The sequence below is a fragment of the Triplophysa dalaica genome, chromosome 10, assembly GCF_015846415.1.
Source record: "Triplophysa dalaica isolate WHDGS20190420 chromosome 10, ASM1584641v1, whole genome shotgun sequence".
In the NCBI taxonomy this organism is placed as follows: Eukaryota; Metazoa; Chordata; class Actinopteri; order Cypriniformes; family Nemacheilidae; genus Triplophysa; species Triplophysa dalaica.
This window is the reverse complement of record NC_079551.1, coordinates 6415008-6436681: the sequence shown is the minus strand read 5'-3', so window position 1 is coordinate 6436681 and position 21674 is coordinate 6415008. Positions and strand designations below refer to the sequence as shown.

General features: G+C 36.5%; 1 protein-coding gene across 3 annotated transcripts; it reads left to right on the top strand.

The window, feature by feature from the left end:
- The first annotated feature begins 1401 nt into the window (after nucleotides 1-1401).
- On the top strand, nucleotides 1402-21266 carry LOC130430622 (glycophorin-C-like). Of its 3 annotated transcripts, none has more exons than XM_056759781.1 (5): nucleotides 1402-1609; nucleotides 2670-2813; nucleotides 17371-17409; nucleotides 19465-19509; nucleotides 20066-21266. In XM_056759781.1, exons 2-5 carry the CDS (start codon nucleotides 2705-2707, stop codon nucleotides 20245-20247), a joined length of 375 nt encoding a protein of 124 aa, XP_056615759.1. In that variant the 5' UTR covers nucleotides 1402-1609; nucleotides 2670-2704; the 3' UTR covers nucleotides 20248-21266. The 3 variants fall into 3 exon arrangements, with proteins under 3 accessions (XP_056615759.1, XP_056615758.1, XP_056615760.1); XM_056759780.1 differs by having other exon boundaries at nucleotides 1408-1609; nucleotides 2666-2813; XM_056759782.1 differs by lacking the exons at nucleotides 1402-1609; nucleotides 2670-2813 and adding an exon at nucleotides 2843-3033.
- Nucleotides 21267-21674: the final 408 nt, after the last annotated feature.

The window sequence follows — 21674 nt, the reverse complement described above, 5'->3', positions numbered from 1 at the left end:
AATTAATATCCTCGCCTGTATGATCCAGCTGTAGCCGGCGGAAGGGGGGGGGGGGGGTGCCACTCGGTGCTGTGTACCTCTCCTCTCCGCGCAGCATCTGTGGCTCTTGACAGCCAGCATCAGTTCATTTTTGGGCAAAAAATGGCAGTAATTAAAAAACCATTCCGGCTTCCCTATCGGCTTCTGTCTCTCACTTTCGCCTTTGAGTAAAACAAGCTGGATCAGTACTTAGAAAACAGAAGATGATAATCATGTGGTGATGGCTGAAGCTCAGTTTGATTTCCTAGAAACACAGTGACATTGAAGAAGATCTTAAAGGGACAGTACGCACAAAAATGAAAATTCTTTCATCATTTACTCACCCTCACATCATTCCAAACCTGCATGACTTTCTTTCTTCTGCAGAACACAAATGAAGATATTTTGAAGAATGTTGCTAACCGAACATCTTTGGTCCCCATTGACTTTCATTATATGGACACAAAACCACAGAGACATTTCACAAAATATCTGCTTTTGTGCTCAATAAACCGGTTTTGAACCACAAGTTTTATTTAACAGTTTCTCACCATTTCCAGAGCCTATCCATTCTGCCCCATTTCTATCAGACGTGTTGCTTCATAGGTGAGTGAGGACCGAATTTCTATTCCGCTGCCGTGTAGAATAAAACGTCCTTTTTGAGAGTTTTTACAGTCAAGTGTTGTGAGAGGAACAGAACAGTTATAAAAGATGAGCTGCTGAATTCAATGACGCTTGGATTGAAAGCGTCAGTTCTTTGCAGTGATGTGTGAACATTTGATTCCTGAATCTGGGGCTTTTTGTACTTTCAGAAGAGCGTTATTGAAAAGGGAAGAATTTTGGTGATGAATGCAGATGGGTTTAAAATTGACATTGTTTAACGGAAATGTGTGAAGTTTTGGGGACTTTAAAATACTTGTCTTTGGTTAATGTACTGTTTATTAAAATGTACATACAGTAGCGTTCTGCTTTTAACATAACTTTGAGTCTGTTTTTATAAGTTATTTATCTGCTTCTATTAAATTTGAATTGTTATACAGAAAACAATCAGCCTAACAAAACAAAAACTGCAACTAATGTACTCTTCTGGATCATTGATCTTGAGAACTAGTTTAAAAACATATTAAGACACATGTATTTAATTTCAATCGGTTTTTAAGAGGAACAACATTTTGACTTCATGTTAACCGAGCAAAGTTAAGGCCAAACTAACATCTGTGTTGAATTTACTGACAATTGCATCACAACCTCTACTTCCTCCAACACGTGTATTTGGGTGTGGGTCGTCCTCTCTGGAGACCTTTGTCATATCTGCTCCAGAAAGCAACTGCGACTCATTTAAATTCAAAGGGTGGGCCCTGATAAACCATTGGCTGCACATGTTCAGATAATCCAACGAACACCAAATTCGCAACCCACATATTGGAAGACGAGTCAGTGAGTCATGCAGAAAAGCAGTCACATTCAGCCCACAGCCCTACAGCCACGAACGCTGTCAAACTTGTGAGAACTTTCACCAACTTTGCAAAACTTGCTTTCAGTGGACATCAGGCATAAACAAGACGGTCTTCCACAAGACAACTTGTGTCTGGTAAGTTTCTGCTGTGTCATTTACAATATGCAAGAGGCTGAAAACTGTCGTTTTTTTATGCCGTCGGACCATACTTTGACTTTGTGAGGACACACAGCCTTCTCACTAAGGCAGGACGTGTTAGATTTGGGTGCGAGGCGACACGTGCAATGTATCTAATAGCCGGTCTCATTCTGTCATCGGTGATGCATTCGATTTGACAAATAAGACACATCATATACTGCTAGTCCTTGGTGTCATTTTTAGAGTTCCCTGAGAAAAGTTTGAAGTAAATTCACGGCGCTGTAATTAGCGGAGTAGCGCATGTACCGTATTGTGTCTCACGTGACCTTTTAGAAGGATTCTGTAACAAAAGTTGTTGACATGCTACATGCTGCACAGAAAGTGTCTAGAAAAGTAATGTTGCTGTACTTCCGCTGGTAGAGCATTGCTTTAGCGAATGTGAAAAATGTATTGCTTGAATGCACAAAGTTGCTTTAAATAAAAGCGTCCGCAAAATGCATGGATATAATTGTTATTAGCTGTTGTATAGTTTGTATTCTACACTTGAAAAATAATAAAAAAAAAAAAAAAATCTGTATATTGTAAGATAACAGTTTTCCTGTAAAATTACAGAATATAATCGTTTGCTTTCCTGTTTTTTCTCGAAAATTATCTTTCATTTTCTATAAATTCTGTAAATAAACTGTAAAAAAAAAGCAGCTGGGGCAGTAAACTCAGATTTTTACATTATACTCGTAAAATCAGTAAAAAAAAAAGAAAACCAGAAACATTCTTTAAAATGACTCAAGTTGACTCAGTTTCTTCTTAGTTGAATGTGTTCTGGACTGATAAGTGTTGTCGTCTGTGTTTCATCTACCAATTCAATAAAAAAAAAATGGGGGGGTGCTGTGACAGCCAATCAGAAGCCAGAGTCAATAGGTCCGCAGGCTGATATATGTCATCACTTACTGAACACAACAAGTCCTGATCAAATTCATGCATAGACAAGCCACAGTCGAAGTCACGTTTCAATAAGAAAAGCACTGTTTGTCTAATCTTCTTTTCTTGTCTCAGGCAGTCTGTGCTGTTGGACAACAAACTTACAATTCAGTCATGACGAATGCGACACAAGCGCATTCACTGGAAGTATCTTCCTACATCTCCCACAGAGATGTAGACAACGCTACACGTCCTCCAGTATGGATATCACCTAATGACACCTGTAAGTGTGCATCTCTTGCTTCTGAATAGCCACACATGTTTCTTTGTGGTCGGCGTTTCCCTTTTTTGTGATTCCGGGCTGGTAATGTTTTCTTCAGGTTGCCCTTTGATTTCGCGCCTTTGAAAAGTGCACGGATCGTGTACGTACACGAGGGCCTTTGGTAAAATCCAACCTTGAGCGAGCAGAATGGCACGTTCAGAGAAAGCCTTCTCGAATCAAGGTGAACAATAGTCAAAGCGAAGTAACATGACAAAAAACAGGTTTGAAAGAGAGAAATATCTGTATATAACTAGGACTGTCACAAAATCAGATTTTCATTATATGGTTCTCTTGACCAAATATAGGTGAATGATATCATCATAATATCTAGGTTTTTTACAGATAAAAACTCTATACACTAAATAATTCATCTTTCATTGAATTTTTTTAAATTCTCTTTTTTGCCCAGTGAATCACATTGAAGGTAGAAATCTATGGAGAGAAAGTTTGCGAGGCTTTTATCATATGTGTAGTATTGACATCATATTTGTGGTTTTTAACTTCCAGCACTACTATAGGTTCATATATAAGATATACTGTTTTAGGTCATAATGTATAATGTTTATCCAGTTTCTTTCGTGACTGCACCTCTATAAAAGCCACGACTGACAGCGTGAGACATTGTCAAAGGGAACGCATTGATTCAGCACCTGTCAACTCGCTTTTCATGCAAACAACGTACATTGAGCACAGCGACTCTTTAGAGAAAGTCTGAGCTTTGCAGTGACTGGCAGGAAAGTGAAGTGGCTGTATATTTTGCTGTTGTCTGAAAGATCTCGGAGCAATAAAAGCCATTTCTTCCAGTGACGGTCCTCACTTTAGCCATTATAGAGTGTCTCTCTGTAAACAATTTGCACACCACTTCAGCACACAGACCACCGATGAGAGAGCAATATTTTGAAAGCTTTATATTATTGGGCTGCAATACCTACAACCATTTACAGAAAGAGAGAATGAGGGAGAATACTTATTACTTAAATAAAGGGCAATGACGTCATATATAAAGCATTGTTTTGTACTTCTGGCCTTGTTTTTTCCTCCCAAAAAAAACGTTTTCAATCTGATGTTCTACACGATTCACAATTAACTCTTTAGAAATGCATTTCATCTTCAAGTAATGTTTAAAGCATCTCTTGAGATTTATGGTTAATTGTGCTCTTCTGTTTATTTTGGTTGCCCTTTAGATCTTAAAGGAGTTCTAGTTTTCACTTCCCGCCCTTGTGCAGATAAACCACTTATGTTTGAAGTCACCTGATGGAGGAAACCCTTTACAGGAGAGCTCTTAACTCACATGCAATGTGGACAGGGAATTGTGGGATAGATGTCAAATGGGCTCATCCTGGTTTCCATGGTTGCCGTCTCTATGGTCTCCAATGTGATTGTGGTACTTTTCTGTGGTTGTGGTTTCAACTTACTAGACGAGCGATCTATTCAAACACATCGGAACCGGCTCACACCAGCTCATTTTACACATACCGTAATATCGTAAACTTTTCCGTACCCATTCGAATTTTTCGTTTAGAGTGATACGGGTTTCAAACTGTCTCTCTTCCTCCCTACATATTTATTTTCAGTGTTATTTATTGAGAGATAAAACACAAAACCAAATTAAAGATGAATTTTACTGACAGAATTATTTATTTCCCAAAGAATTTAGTCAACATAATCCAATCGTCAACCTCTGGTTTGATCTAACCGGGATAACAAGCAAAAACAATAGATCCACACATTTTCTATTAAAATAGCACGGGATGGAAAATATATATAAAACCCCAGAGGGAATATAAAGTCTCCACCTTTAAATAGAAACCTGAAATATACAAAAAGGTGACAGAGGAACACGGCAGAACGATTCACACGTTTGTTGAAAGCAAACCAAATGCATTAAAAGTGAGAATTCACTTTATTGCAAAAAAGGAGTGAAATGGGAAAGAATCAGATTGTGGGTTTTAGCACCTTTGCATTGCTTACACTCACACGCTTTACTGTGTGAAAGGGAGAACAAGAACAGGACATGTATCTATTTTGTGGACGGGTTGTGCAGTGTGATTGCGAATGACATCCACAGCATTTGAACATGAGTGTTCATGCGTGTGCACACTTACATGGAAAAAATGATAGCATAAAAGCTTAAATATGACAAAACGTGTAGATTGTACAGAAAAGGTTTGGTGTGTGTGTTTTGTATTACTCAGGGGACACTGGAAACAAGTAACATGCTACAAGACTCCATTGAACTACAATTGTGTGTGTGTGTGTGCTTCACGTACACACATACACTGTGTGCTTCACGTACACACACACACACTGTGGTTTTAGATTAAGAGGGAGTGTCACTTTATCATGGACGCTCAGAAAGTCACTGACGCTGAGCTGTATGTCTTCGGAAATGTGTCTTGACGATCACGTTTTCACACGTAAAAGCTGTTTGCATGACTCTTCTTTACTTTCATGCAACAAAAGTCTTCAGGTCACATATGAACTGATATAAGAGTTTACAATAAGTTTGTACTAACATTAGTTTTTCAGCATTTATTCATTTTTATTCAGTCAATACAAATAAGTGCATTTACACATGTTACCAGATACAACTTTTGTTTACCAAATCTTATCAAATGCTGAAATGAAGGTGAACTAAGATGAATAAAGTATTGTTCAGTGTTAGTTCAGATTAACAAATTTAGTTCAGTGATGTTAACAAATGCACATTTATAAGGCATTAACTGTATATTTTCTTAAAAATAAATCAACTAAACCTGATTGTGAGGCCATGAGTATTATTATTTCTACAATAAGCACAAACTCATTTGACTGGATGTTTGGCTTCAGTTGAACAACACAAACAGAAAATTTCCTTTCGACATTTTTATAAATCATATAGCACATATGCCACATGTATTATGGACACATGGATAGAAGTGTTTGTCCACTTTTTCAGAATCTAAAGTCCATTACCCCTTACATCTCTCCTGTGCTTAAAATAATAGGTGTGCAAATAAGCCTCTACCCAGAATTCCACTGTACTGTTGTACTCCCCCATCACTGATAAAGTTGACACAGGAATAGTGGCATGTTTCCGATGCAGTCTGGGATGTAAGCAGACAGGAGTGTAAGGAGTAATTATTGGCTTGACTGTGCAGTGCACTTTTAAGCAGGAGGGTATAAGATCGCCATTTTAAAGAAATAAAGAGAAAAAATGTATGTTTTTTTACTCACTGGATATGAGAAAGGCTAATGATAGACATAATAATAATAGTAGTAATAATAATAATAATTACAATAATAATTACAAATGTATTTATTTTAAGTTTAATAACCATCACATCATTAACAATAATAATATTTATAATAATAAATATTTAAATAAAATGGAATTTACTTATTTTATTGACAATAATGAAAAATCAATAATACTTCTAATAATACCATTACTGCTGCTACTAATACTAATAGTTTTAGTATAATAATAATAATAATTATTATTATTATAAGTAGTAGTAGAAGTAGTATTGTTATTATATTATATTATAGGTTTTGTTGTTGTTTGTTTATTTATTTATTTTAATGATATATTATTCATAACATTAACTATATTAAAATATTAATAATAACAGCACTAATAGAATTAAAAACAGTAGTCTTATTCTTATTATTCTTAGTAGTTTCTATTTGCAAAAAGCATTGAAGTTCACATTAGAATTCATCTTTTTGATTTCTTTGTGTGTAAAGTAAAATTGAAAGTTGCTGTGTTTATTGGTTTATGGAGGTACATTATGAGATGACCTCTTACCTAGAGAGACTAAAAATCCCACAAACGAAATTTTTAATTGAAAATGAATTGGAAAAAGAAATTGTCTCATTATCTAAAAATGGAAGGTGCAATTACAGCATTGTTTCGCCCACCAATCCATTAACATCTAATGGAAATCATGTTTTCTCAAAAGCACACAGGAATTAAGATGTTCTTCACCTTTAGCTTCCAATTTATTTCTAGAGTAACTTTGTCTTCCTGAATTGTGTATCTTAATTGGTCTGTTTCAAACTAGGGCAGCAAAGAATATGGAATTGGTTACATGGAACATGCTTAGCATGAGAATGACGTGTGGACACAGGTTGTTGAGCTGTGCTACTACTCTTTTCTTATCAAAATGTGAATTAATTCAGATAAAATAGTTTCCTGTGTATTGCGACTTAACCTAGTTAAATGTTTATGAAAATCTGCAACATTCATATATTAATATGTACTGCATTAAGTGATAGAGAGTGCTGGAGAAATGTCACAACTTTTATTTTTGAGTACGATGCAGTACTTAACAGTTCTGCTTAAAATTGTTTTAATGCGATATGTTTTGAATCTCAATATGATATTCCAACCAAGTCTCAAAGCAGTTTGTGGCATAGGCACAAAATTTGGCATCTGTTGATTCATGTCCATGGACTCAGCACGACTTTTTACTTTGTAACACTTAGCACGACTTTCAACACACCTGATATCAAAATAAGTTTTTAATGTTTTAAACCCAACGTCACAGGGGCAAAGTCATAACTAAATGAGATCATAAGTGAAAAAAAGGAATTGACACGAATAAGCCACCTTGCAAAGTAGGTATGAATTCCCATCAGATTGCGTTGAATAATATCATATATGAAAGATCCCATTTATAACATAAGTTGGATCGAAAGTCGTGCTGGGTGACACGAAAAAGGGGGAAATTCTTGACCATGAACACGAATGAATAGATTACAGTTTGTGACAATGTCTTGAGAATATTAAGAGACTCCTTAAATCATTCATACTTCAGGTTGATTTTCCCGAAATCTGTTAACGTTGTGTTTCTGTAGCTCTATAAAAACACGCTTTCAACACTTTCAGAGGAACATCGTCCATTCTTCCCATTCTTTGAAAAATAATTTTCTTCTTCCCCAGAGTGGATGTGCGGAGGCCATTTTTACGAGCCGCCTTATCAGTGCCCAAGATTTCTATTTTTCCAGAAAAGTAGTTTTTGCCGGAAAGTAATTTCATGTCCCCCTCCGCCGAAATGCACATGGCTGATCTCAGGAGATTACCAACACACCTCTGGAACCAACCTACACAGAGAGATGAGTTCCTGATAATGTTTTTTTAAGGTAGTTTGGTTTGATTGGCATAAAAATAAATTGATTCATTTAATGACTACAGGAAATCAATGGCTCCTTTGTGGCGCTACTGTACCTTTAAGACTTCTAAACGCTCTCTGAATGGACAGTTGATATCTTTAAGACTAAAAGCCAAAAACGGTATTTCTTTTGATCTCATGGGGTCTTCAAAACTGTAAAATATTAGTCAGGTGTTCATTTACTTGACATACTTTTCCGTTTTTTTCTGACTGGTAAACTCAATTCTGACAACAAAATCTCAAATATGCAAACCTACCTGAAACCCTTTCTGCTCTCTATCTTGTATTTCTCTTTATAATGCCACTGTCGCGGCAAATGTGACAAAGACCAATGGAATGATGAATCAAAGCATTGATTCTTTGATCACCAGAGCGCGTATGCAACAGAAAGTGGAAATGGCGAGTCAATTCTGACAGGGCACGTCCTGGTTTGCATGTGCGCGCATGTCGAGACATCTCGCAGTTTTCTTATCTGCTCGGGAGGTTTTGACAGTCTGAACAGACTGAGTCAGTCTATGTCGATTTATCATCATCAGGCCTTTGATTCTGAGTTTCACCTCTAATCATCAGATGTCATATGTAGAATACAAAAGGGACTACATTTATGTGCCTTATTTTATTATGCACTCAATTACTGATCAGTTGAGCATCATTTAATGTAATTTGTTATAAAATAATAATAGATTTGCATATTAATTGGTCACATTTAATTATTAACAGTGGTCATTTTTGAATCATTTAAGGTAGTCACTTTGAATCTAATAAAGTGGTTACATTAAATCACTTATGGTCACTTTGAATCATTTAAGTTTGTAACTTTGATGGATGGAAGGGGGTCATTTTGAATCATTTAAGGCAGTCAAATCAAATCGTTTTGGAGTGGTTTCCCGGAGAGGGATTAGTTTAGTTAAATTAGGATATTTAAGTCGTTTTTAAAGGGGTCATACGGCGCGAATACGTGTTTTTCCATGTCTTTGGTATGTTATAAGTTGCCCATGCATGTACTAGACATATAAGTGCAAAAATTTAAGTGTCGGACACAAAAGATACATTCTGTCTTAAATGCTTACGCAGACCTGTCTGAAACGCTAACCACACCCCCACAAATCTACGTCAGTTCGTGGTATGATTTGACTAAGACCGCCCAAATGTATACGCAAGGGGGCGGGAAATAACCCTCTCTCTTTCTCCCAACGGGTAGTTGTCTAGCTTTTGTTGAAACTAGTAACTTTGTATTAGAACCTATTGTATTATAGCTCCTACATGACATATCAATTTGAATCATTTAAGATGGTCTCTTTGAATCAAAGTAGGTGGTCATTTATAATCATTTAATTTCTGTCACTTCAATTCAGTCCCTTTAGGCCCGTTTAGGGTCACTTTTACATCGGTGCCTCTCCAGTTTATAATTTGAGGTCCCTTTGAGGTGTAAAAGAGGGCACGCCATCCCTTTCCTTTCATATTTTCTCATTTCCGAATGAACCCATTGTGTCTTATTATTAATTGAACTGCTTCTGAAATAATCGTCCCAAATCGGGTGCCGTGTACGTCCTCGTTGACCCTCTGTCTACGTCCGGCCCTTTCTTTTCCCTCTCGCTTTCTTCCAGATCATACCAGAGTTAATGAGAACAAGGAGAACATCTGTAAGATGTGCGAGCTTCATGCCCCAGAAGTAGAGCTCGTGTTTGTGTATATGTGAGTGTGTTTTGCCTGTAAGAGCTCTTTGTCCCACTAAGACTCGTAGTGCCACTGTTTTGGGTCTTCGGAGAGCCAATGAGATGCCTCGACACGCCACTGTGACAGCTGGGAAATGATGGTTCAGATAAATAAATAAAATGCAAGAAGAAAGAGAATGTTCTATCTAAATCAGGCCATGCCTTGTATGATAAGCTTGTATTCTTTTTATGAAGCGCACTGTTCTCGTCTTCAGACACAAGACACGTTTCCTACCCAAGTCTTCTGTTTGCAGTTTCTAGCTCAGATCTGCTTCGTCTTGATTTATCTGAAGTCACAAGGAAGTTGCTTTTTTCAGAAGTTATTAGCTGCATTGAGCCTCGAGGAATCATGGGATACCACACATTCACTTAGATGAACGCAGAATAGAAGATGAAATCTCTCAGTGCTGGAGTCGGCTGATCTCATTATGCTGAAAGTTTCACCAGCTAGCTTTAATTGTCATTTCCCATTGAAACATGTCAAAACACAGCGCTGTTAGCTGTTAGCGTTGGTGCGCTATAGCAGTTGTGCACATGAGAAATCCAATCGAAACTTATTGTGTTAAATGAACTCTTGGGGTGAAAACACGTTGTGTTCACTAAGTTGAGATTCATTTCAAATTCAATTTAATTAAAAAATATTTAACAATGAGGTTACGTTAAATTGTTAGCAGTTTAAACAGCGAACATGATTTCCCACAAATCCAATGAAAGGCGGGGATTTGGTGTGTTGACCAATGTCCTCAAAAACAAAAAAATCATTATTTTATACCTTGATTTTCATAAAATATTATTTTTATAAAAAATAAGAATATACAACTTATAAACGTTAAATAATTATTTACAGAAATAATAATTGAAAAAATTTTTAATCTATAAAATAAAAAATAATTTTTTTTGAATTTATTTATTTATTAATAATTTCACAACTTTATTGTTTTTTTGTACTTTTTGAAGTTTTAAATCTTAGTTTAGCTTGCATATCCTGTCTGAACACTCCTTGAATATTTTTAAACAAACGAAAATGTTAACCAGGCCCCTAGCAACCACCCAGATCACCTACGAAAACCTCAGAGCAATGCCTTGGCAACACCTAAATTTTGTACCATTGAGTTTTGCACAGGAAAGCACAAACGTAAAAATCCAGCTGAGTGTGAATGAGTAAAAGATATTTACTGATATTTACACAAATTGAGCTTTTTGTCACAATTTGTCACATCCATGTCTGTTTATCCTTACAATCCACGACAGACCTGGATCTCCGCCGTGATGTGCTGATGCCAGAACTGCGTTCAATAATGTCCTAGTCAACATCTTAGCTCTGTTGATCAAAACCAAGCACTGCAGGTTGTCTGATAAGATTCACTGATTCACAATCTACCAGTCATTTCCTCCATAGCTCATCTGTTGAGTCATATCGACGGTGCTGACGGAGAAATGTTACATTGTAATATTTGATGGCTTTTTTGACATCAGCTAACGGAGGAAGCTCAAGGAGTCAATGTGGAACATGTCATTCTGAGGACATTATCTTCTGTTGTGAAAAGCACTGGGCCTGGTTAACAGCTCGGATAACTAAAACAGTTGTGTTCTGGTGATGTCATGGGTGCAAAGGGACTTTTAAAGTGAGTTTTTTTTTAACAGGATGTTAAAATCTCAGGATTGAAGGTGTGTACTCTTTTAGCTAAGGCCATATTTCTGTATGACTCATACAGTGCTGGGAATTAATAGATCATTTTTAAATAAAACGCTATGTTTGGAAAAATAAATACTCTTTTACCGCTCACTATGTTGTGTATTTAATGTATGCTATCTACTTTTTATTTTAATTAAATTTAGAAACAGTATACATTTCAACACAATCACACAACAATTCGCAACTATTTTACCAGGTGGCTAATTCGTATGAATTTGAACGATCTCATTCATACGTTTTAGTCAATTTGCTTTCGCCCTAGTGATGTTGGGTTTAGGGGTGGGGTTAAAGGAGGGGCTTCAGAATGACGTTTTTCCAACACAATCTCTAGGGCAAAAACGTAACTATTTTACAATGTGGCTCGTAGAAATTCGTACGATCTCATTCACACATTTTTGTACGACTTGCTTTTGCGCCAGTGACGTTAGAGTCAGGGATTTGTCTGCTTTTGTACAATTCACAACGTGCAAATAAGCCACCATGTAAAATAGTTAAAGTCCCTGTAGATGAGGCTGTTAAAATTGTTAACATGCGAATAACATGCAACCTTACATGTTAAATTGAATGTGGGACATTTTGATGATAACAAAATCGTATCAGCATTTCATGTACAGTTTGCCTTGCCTTGCCTTATGTACAGTTTGGCATAAAAATGCGTCAACATTTGCTGTTAACATTAAAGCATCGAGGGAAATAGTCACAATTTGCACTAGCTTATACAGCACATTTGGTAAAGTTGGTTTGCTTTTTATCTGAGGAAAACGTTAAATGGATCTTTCAGAGGCTAAACAAAATGTCCCCATGTTTTACTGACCCTCAGGGCATCCTGACTGAATATGACTTTCTTCTTGAAGAATAATGCAGTCGGAGTTATAATACCACCTATCATTTCTCATCAAAGCGGTAGAATGGGAGTGAATTGGGGGCAATTTTTGAAGCTCCAAAAAATGCATCCATCAATCAAAGAACTGCTCAACACGGCTCTGTGGTCTTAACACAGGCCTTCTGAAGCGAATCGATGCGTTTGTTCAAGGAAATATCAATTTTGAGAATGTTAGTGTCTCACTTGCGTTATTTCTCGGCTGCACGTGAACCCAAGGTTTGTTTTTCCGACAAAAAAAACATGTTGTGTCGTAAGTTCAGGTCACGAATGCACGATTTGCTTCGGAAGACCTGTGTTTAGACAACGGAGCCGTGTCGAGCAGTTATTTGATCGATGGATGCACTTTTTGGAGCTTCTAAAATTGCCTCCTATTCACTGCTATTCTACCGCTTGGAAGAAAATTATACGTGGTATTAAAAACTGCAGAAGAAAGTCTCATTCAGTTAGGATGCCTTGAGGGTGTGTAAAACATGGGGAAATTTTGTTTAGCCTCTGAAAGATCCCTTTAAATTAGCATTTTGCATTTTTTCCAAAGTAGTATGCTAACATATCTCATGGCTTTGCATTCTGGCACAAAACTGATTTCCTTTTTCCAGGTTTCTGAACTATTGCTAAATTAAGACTCCGCACTGTTCATTGTTCATGAATGTGATTTCAATCTGTAATTTTTCAAACATCTCAATACGTCACACATCTTAGTCAGCGCATCTTTACTTTTTATCTCATTTATCTCTGATCAAAGACTTTCATGTTTAAAAATAAAACTTTTTCTCAGAGTCACCAAGCAATTATTTTGACCGGACGTGATTCCCATTAAATTTTCAGACTTTCTTTGAGAAACCTGCGGCGCGGCCGCACATTTGAACTGAACCTGCTAAAGAAACATCACACCTACCCTCCACACTTGTAGGATCTACACTAACAGCTTCTAAGCCCCTGCTGTTGTCACTTGATAAACCAGGTACAGTACCAGTTACTTGGCAACAAGGATGTATAGATAGATGGTGGATATTTTTTCAGAAATTAGGTATTAAAGGTTTTTTAAGGGTATTTAAAATAGCCTATAGGACAGATGTTGTATGAAATGATGGAAAAAAAATGTTTTAGTAAAAAAAAAACTTGTGTTTCATTGTTTAAAGCATTTGATGTTAAAAGTTTTGAACATTTCTACTGACATCACTTTATAAATCTGACAGATGCTTTTAGATTACAGATTTACAGTACAGTGGTTTGAAGATGTACATTCGCAAGCCATGTGCTTTCTCTGGGAATCGAACCCGTGACCTTGACGTTGTTAGCATCATGCTCTTCCAGTCAAGCTCTGACAGAAACGTCCAACCGCGGCCTCGCCGTACATTTTTCGAGCGAGTGGCTCGACGTACGTTTGCCTAGCTGTCTCTTTGTGTGCGCCGGTGTGGAAAAAAAGCTTTTCGTTCCTCCAAGGAAAATATTAACGGCTCTTTTAGCTTTTTTCCCCAACCAATCATCTTGTCATTTTGATTTATCTGAAGTGTATATCTCTCCGCGTGCGTCTGAGAGCGAGAAACTATTAGGTGAGATTTTTATGAGCAGAACAGAGGGGTACAAACTACTTTCAGGGTGATGAACTTATGGCTCGATCTCGCATCTCGATTTCAGTTCTGGCTCTCGTCTTCTTGCGAGACAGAGGGAGTAAGTCTGCGTTAATGTGCTTTAAATGAAAGCAGTGACTTCGGTAAAGACCTGACAATTACCACACGCGGGTTCATTTTTCATCCATGTTTGATTAAAAATGCATGCAGTCTCTCGCTGTACAAAATTTCCCTTTCATTCACTAATAAAGGCAATTTAAACTAAATTATCACAAACTATTTTTCACTTAGTTAAAAAATAAACAAAATGCACCTTTATGGTATTGTTTCTACAATGGATGATAAGCAGAAGTTATTCCACCTGATGGTTGAAATACACAGTTTTGAGACTGACATTATGCTGTATACGTTTGAAGTTGTATATGTGTAAAGTTATATAAAGTGGTTTATTTTTAAAGAATGCACTTATTTATTTATTTATTTATCTAGAAAACTACTTCACTACTTGACTTCAGAGCACAAATTGCTACTATTTTTCATATGAATTAATGAGTATGCTTTATTGAAAGAGCGCTTATGTATATAATACTGTATTGCTTTACTGTACTTTTTCTTACAGTACATTTAGCCATTTAGCAGACGCTCCTATCCAAAGCAACTTACAGAGAGTTCTTGGAGCAATACAGCCATAACATATGTGATTCGTTCAGTCCGTATTCAACAGCCAGACATGCTGGAGTTATTTATTTAAAAGAATAAACGGTTCTTTATAATGTAGGACACACACACATACACTCACACACTTGCTCTGAGTCATACTTTTATATCCATTAAAATTCATAGGTGCTCTTCATGGGTGATTGTTTACTTTCATTACTCTGGACGGCAATAACAGGCGGTTTCAACCCGGGGTGCCAGAGATCTCGGCTTACATCACTGACTTTGCATGATGCATTGCAGTTCTGAGCTTAAAGGGATACTTCACCCAAAAATGAAAATTCTGTCATCATTTACTCATGTTTAGATTGTTACAAACCTGTATACATTTCTTTGTTCTGCTGAACACACAGAAAGATATCTGGAATATTGTCAAATCTCACCCTCATTGACTCCCATAGTATTTATATCACGGCAGTAAATGGTGGGTGAAATCTGACATTTGTCCAAATTTCTTCCTGTGTTTTCAGCAAAACTAAGAAATCTATACCGGTTGGATCAATGTAAGGGTGAGTAAATGATGACATGATTTTCGGCTGAAGTATCTCTTTAAGTCAGCGATCTTCGTCTTAAAGCAGCAATCATTGCGCTCTTTGCTTTAAAACAATAATAAAAACTTTCACTTCATGCTGACCTTGAACCATTTGCATTACATCAATTAATTGGTTCTATGAAACTTAACCATGAGTGTAAATTTGTTGTTTACCATGATATAATGACTTAAATGCTGTTATTTGTTGTAAATATCCTTGGAAATAGCAACAAGGGACTTCATTTCTTGCTAATACAAATAATTGGCTTGTAGCCCACATAAAATCATAAGAGGCCCCTAAAAAAGTCCATAAAGTGCATTAGACAACAAACCCAAAAATTGGCCTCCCCCTGCGGGTTCAGACCCCAAATGGGTCAGCAGCCCTCTCTCGTGATATTTTTAACAAACATGCCGCTTTCACGACTGCTCAACGCACGGCCGCTGTCATCCTCGTTTCTTACATCTATCAATTCCTACTTCACTTTATAAATAAGAAATATGTTTTTCTTGTCTTTCCATTTCAACTCTTATGTAAGAAATGGAATAACCAGAAATGGAAAGACGCCGGGCTTAAAAATCATTCCAGGGTAACCGCAAAATTCATCAATAATACAACAAACCCGCTAAAATCGGATGCAGCCGATTTCAGTGAGGAAAGCCGAATTCTGTAAATGTTGGGTCATTTTAAATTGATGCACCATTAAAACCAAGCCGGCGGAAAACAAAACCTACAGTTGCATCAGCGGCATATAACAAAAGTTTAGAGTGAGGTCACGTGCTCGAGCTCTAAGCTTGTGGAGTTTTCCAAAAAGAACCTGTACAGTATAGTTTTCTTTAATAGGAAGATTTTGTTGCAGTGCTAGCTTGTGTTTAGCTTGTGAACAAGATGTTTAAAGTCATAAGTTGCGTATTAATCTTTGTATTCAAAGTGATTGATCAACCATCACAAGATCAATTGTGAAAGATATTTCAAAACAGGAGAGTTTTCCTCACATTGCTCAAATAAAATGAAATAAAAGTGAATAAAATTGAATAAATATGAATGATATTAAATTGAACATATTAAAACAAAATTTAAGAAAATAAAATATAATTGTCTTATCTCATTCGCTTGTTTTAAGCATAAAATTGCATCATTTTAATAATTTTTATTTGAATAATTTTAATTTAATCTTTAATTTTTCTTCGTATGAATATGCATCTTGACTTTTTTGAGAGATTTGTATTGGAAAAGCTTGAAAAAAATGCCTTGTTTTTTGCTGTGAACCACTCAAAAATCTATCCCACCCAACAGCCTTCACAATCAGAGGAAACCGTCCGCCGTCCGTCCAAACAGCCGCCTCTCGCCTCCATTAATTTAGCAGAAATCCATCAGAGAGTCTTCATCAGGACCCATGCGAGCTGTCTATCAGCATGCCAGTCTTTAAGAGACAAGGTCTGTTCGGGCCTGACAAACAAAAGCTGTTATTTCGACAAATTGCCCACAGATTTGGGCCGTTTTTAAGAGCCGTGCCCCTCGAGGAACCCCGGGAGTGAATCTGCACCTGGTGTTTGTTTGTCTTATTGCTTACTTGTGCTGAATATGGGGCAGGTGGGTAGGGTTACAGTGATGGAGCGACTGACAGTCTGAAGGGTCTCGACTCTGTAGGGGAATTGCGCGGATCAATTGGGGCCCTATTTGTCACTCTGCATCACAGAGAGATTTTGAAAACAACGTTTAAGTCGACAATCAAGAAAGAAACGTTTATTGCTTTGATTTTCATGGTGGATTTGAGGTTTTTATTGTTTTTTTTTTAAGTATGTGTGCACTGGAAAGTTTTGTTGTGGGGGGAAGTTTTGGTGACACGGAAGTAAAACATTTATCTTGTGGCAAAAATCTATTAAATATATTTCTTTTCATGGACTCTTGCACACATTCACCTTTAGTAAGCTATTATAAGCCAATAGAAATAAATAGCAAATTTAAGAGTCTGGTTTAAAATAACATTAAATACATGAAATTCTACTTTGCAAAACATGTCATTCAATGTTTTTTAAAGGGAGCCCCAGCTGCCAACATTTTGCGTTTTTTTTACTGTATTTTTTAAGAGAAGGAAATGCTCGCTGTGAATTTAGAGTTAATAGTTTTGAGAGAAAAGTTCACTCAAAATTATAAAATATATTTATTACTATACACGTTTAAGGCTACATAAATAAAATAATTAAAACAATATTTTTATACGTTTTTTCTGTTTTTTGTTTTTTTCAGTCAGCAACCTCACAGTCACCACGGAGGACCACATGGGCGGTAAGAAAAAGAATCATTTTATAAATTCGTACTACTGTATGCATAGATAATGTAACCTAGCCGACAGAACACAGCTGAGTGTTAACTAATTTACGGAACGGTAAACAGCAAAGGAAGAGAAGCGATCTGCCGGGTTTGTCATGCATCGAGTGTGTGTGTGTATCAAACAGATGGACGTGTGTAAATGAGGCAGTGACTGATGTAATGTTGAGCCGCTGACGAGAGATTTAATGAGGCTTGGAATTGTGGGTAGTGGCGTGTGGGGGGAGATGCTAAATAGAACCGAAATGAAAAAAAAGGAATCAAGTGATGAAACATGAAGATAGAGAGAGGAATATGAAGAACAGGCACACAGGCTCCGGTCCAAAAGCTAGCCTACTGCCTACGTAGGCATCAGCCACCCAAAGCTGTCATCACACAAACAAGTGTTTGCCAAAAGAAGGTAGAGTCTTAAAAATAAAACTGGTAAAAAGGTTTTGTAGCGATAGAAGAAAAAATGTAGGTTCCTTAAAAAGTCCATATCAAAATAACCATTTCTTTCCCATGTGTTTTAAGAATGTTAATTATTAATGTTATAAATAATGTTATAGAAACGTTATTTCTAAATATTTCGACTTTCCTCTAGCCATGTATGAATAACAATTTGAATACATATTTTACACTGTTTTTAGAATGTGTAGCAATGACATACAATATATTGTTGATAATACACACTTTTAATGTTACTACAAGTACATTATTTGACAACTTCGAGAGAACTTTTGGGGAATGTTAGCTAAAGTTTTGACAACGTTCTTCGTTAGCTGTCTTCTTTGTATAGTCGAACCATAAAACAAAAGTTTTGTGAATGTTCCTTATGCCTGACCAAAAAACTTTAAGGATCCTTAATTTTCTAAAGTGTATCTTAAAAGGCACCACAATCGTGCTATTCACCTTTTTCCAAGTATCCTTTGAAACGCTGCCTACGTAGGGAACTCACTAGTTTTTGGAAGGCAGCCACAGACACCCCTCGCTCAATTTTCTCTCCTTTAGTTCCAGGTGCTTCATTACCGTGATTTCCTCTCCGGGCTCTCTTTTTTCTTCTCGCTCTATGTTATTGACTCTTGCTCTTTAATGGCTTGGAGTGGGCAGTGCATTTTAAGCTCTGATTAATGATGCTGTAATGATAGGCTAACACCTAGATGTAGAAGGTAATGAAGCATTGAGGAGCTGTACAAACACACACACACTCCGAGATCACGTCACCCATAATGACAAAACACAGCTGAGGTCTTTCAGGTTGTTCTACAATCATTCGGGAGACTTAATTGAGTTCTCAGTTGTGTTTCAGTTAAGGACTTTGTTCCTAATGAAATTCGAATAAAAGTTGGCACAAGTGAGATGATGATGTTGACAAAAGTAGTCAAATGAATGTGACTGACATCATTCGGATAACTGAGAACTTTACAATTCATTCATCATTTATTCACCCACAAATCATGTCAAACTTTCTTTCTTTCTTCTGTTTTGAAGAATGTTGGTAACCCAACAACATTGGCTCCCGTTGACTTTCATCGTATGGACTCAAAACCACCGAGACATTTCTCAATACATATTTTAAATTTTCATTTCTACAAGTTTTTTTCATTTTCACTTACTATTTTATTTCGATAATACACAATTTGACCTTAAAATCTGTCTTCTCCTTCATTAAAAAAAGAAAGTAACAGATTTGGAATGACAAGAGTAAATGAAATGTATCATTTAGGGGATTTAAGTCTTTCAAAGAGAAAGCCCCGCAATGAACGACAATGTGTCTATTTAATACCAAGTGCAAACATCTGCTCTCCACTCCACGCAACTTCTTCATCACTCATCGCCTAAATTATCCTCTTCACGGTCCTTCCTAGCCAACATGTGCTCTGTCACTAAAAATACAGCGCTGGGATAGTTTTCAAGTACGGCGTGATTTCACACTTCCTGTAGAAAAGCGAGACGCTTCTGGAGCCAGTAAAAAATCAATCAGAGTCGATTCAACGAAATTACATATCTGAATGTTGTTTGCTTATGTTTCAGTTGTGGTTCTTGACATCTTTGAATCGATGGATGCTGCTGTGTTGGGTAAGACCGCAATCATATCTAACATACAGTAGTTCTCATACAACTGTAAACGTGATACATTTAGTCACATCATTTACACGTAAGATCACATTTATCAAAGAACAAAGTGAACAAAGATATTTAATTAGTTTAAGTGGGCATCACTGTTGCAATTTTGTACATTCAGGTTTAGTGATTTGAGCGAAACCCCAACACTAAATATTAAACAAGTTCACACGTGACTTTTTCAAGTGAGCTTAAGAAACAAGCAAATAAAAAAACGTCTAAACCTGCTTTGAAGGCATAAATTGAATCAATTTATAGAGACTAGTTTATTTTTAAGATTGGGGAATACTTTTGATTTGGACCTGTAACCCCCTAGCAACTAGCCTAGCAACACCTTAGCAACATCTTAGCGACCTCATGGCAACTTTTTTCGACATGCACACATTATTTCCCCAAGCGTTCTATTCATAATTCATGCAGAACTTTAATTTGATGACTGATCCTAAATTAGTATATAAATAAATGAATAAATAACATGATCTAATTTGATTGTGGCTGTTCCTTTAACTAGGAGTCTCGGTTGTAGCTGTCGTCGTGGTGATTTTGCTGCTGATGATAGTGGTTCTCCGGTACATGGCCCATCAGAAAGGCACCTACCACACTCATGAACAAGCCTTAACATTTGAAGGTGACCCCGATGTGCAGATAGTCCAGGATATCCAAGACTTCCAGGAGGATTCGGAAGAAGATTAATTTCTGAAGTTTTCCAGCTGTGACTTCAGTTCAGATTTTGAAAAAAAATAGACCTGAAACTTATTGTTAAATATATGAATACACTTAATATATTTAATTTGTTTTAATCTAAAAATTGTTATAAAAAATATATTAAGATGTTTGACAATTATATATACAAATAATATATTAGTTAAACAAATTAAAAAAATCCATAAAGAATGCATTGAATTTTTTTCATGAGCTTATTGGATGGGATAAAGATGTCGTTCAATGATGGGAAGGGTGAGGCCTAAAAATAAAAAAGCTTGGTGACAGCAGAAAAAAAGTAGTGTCAGAGGGTGGAACAAGTTATGATGAAAGATTACATTGACAAACATATTTGTAACACATTTAAGTTTACTATATTTACCAACCTCCATTTGTCCTTTCCCCATATTTTCTGTTATTAAAGGAAAAAGTGGAACTGTACAGAATCTGTGTGCGTCAAGTTATCAAAGACGTCCATATCACTGCTTCACAGCGATGTTGCTGTTGAAAACGTGTTTTACAGAGGAATCATAGTATCTTCTTTCAGCACGTCTGTCGGGACGTTTCTTGTGTGAAGTGCATCATTGTGCGAGACAGAAGGATCTGTCATGCCTCCCCTTGCTTTTCACTCTCATATAACATCCACATCTCCAGATGTCCTTTTCTTTCTGACAGCTTCATCCTCAGCCATTCCAAAAAAGTAAACACATTTCCATGTAGAGTGGTCTCGAGTCTTACATTTTTTACTTCACTATGTGCCTTACATTCATCTTTGTTAGTACACAAGTACTCTTGTGAGTCATTTTTGGGTGTCTATTTCGAAGAGCCATTTTGTTGATTTTGTCAATTCTACAAAATGTCGAATGTGTATTTTTAAAATGTGCAGAGTCAACATTGTATATAAGATAAAAAAGTTTCTGTTTTGTGTTACTTTTAGAAGCAATCTGATGTACTTTTGCTGTAGACAAAGAAGCGAAAGTGAATGATAAAATAAACGTTTTCCTTCCACAGATGTGAATGGTTATTAATATCTATAGATGAGTAGATACTGATGTGATGGTTCATTAATGTATTTGTGACCCTTTCGCTATGCCGAGAAGTTTAATTATTACTTCTCTTATAATTATTCAAATCCTCAACAGATTGTGTTGCAGAAACGTAATATTATATCGAACAAGTGTCGTGTTTGACTAAAGCCAAAAATAGGAATCATGTCACTGCAGTTCAGTCAACAGCGCACGTGGTTATCCTTTTGAATATTTATAAGTGAACGGCACATAACGTAACCCATCCTCTGTGCCATTTATTTGAAATATAATTATATGTATTACATTTAATTATATATATGTGAAACTGTTGTGAGTCTAGATTATGAATGTGGGAGCATTTCAAGTAGCCTAAATTGTGTATTGCTTAAA

What these genes read in the sequence shown, in the direction of transcription:
- LOC130430622 (XM_056759781.1), top strand. Translation starts at nt 2,705, where the DNA reads ATGACGAATGCGACACAAGCGCATTCACTGGAAGTATCTTCCTACATC. An exon ending in GATATCACCTAATGACACCT is followed by an intron (nt 2,814 to 17,370) that starts GTAAGTGTGCAT and finishes TGTTTTTTTCAG; the next exon opens with TCAGCAACCTCACAGTCACC. An exon ending in CACGGAGGACCACATGGGCG is followed by an intron (nt 17,410 to 19,464) that starts GTAAGAAAAAGA and finishes CTTATGTTTCAG; the next exon opens with TTGTGGTTCTTGACATCTTT.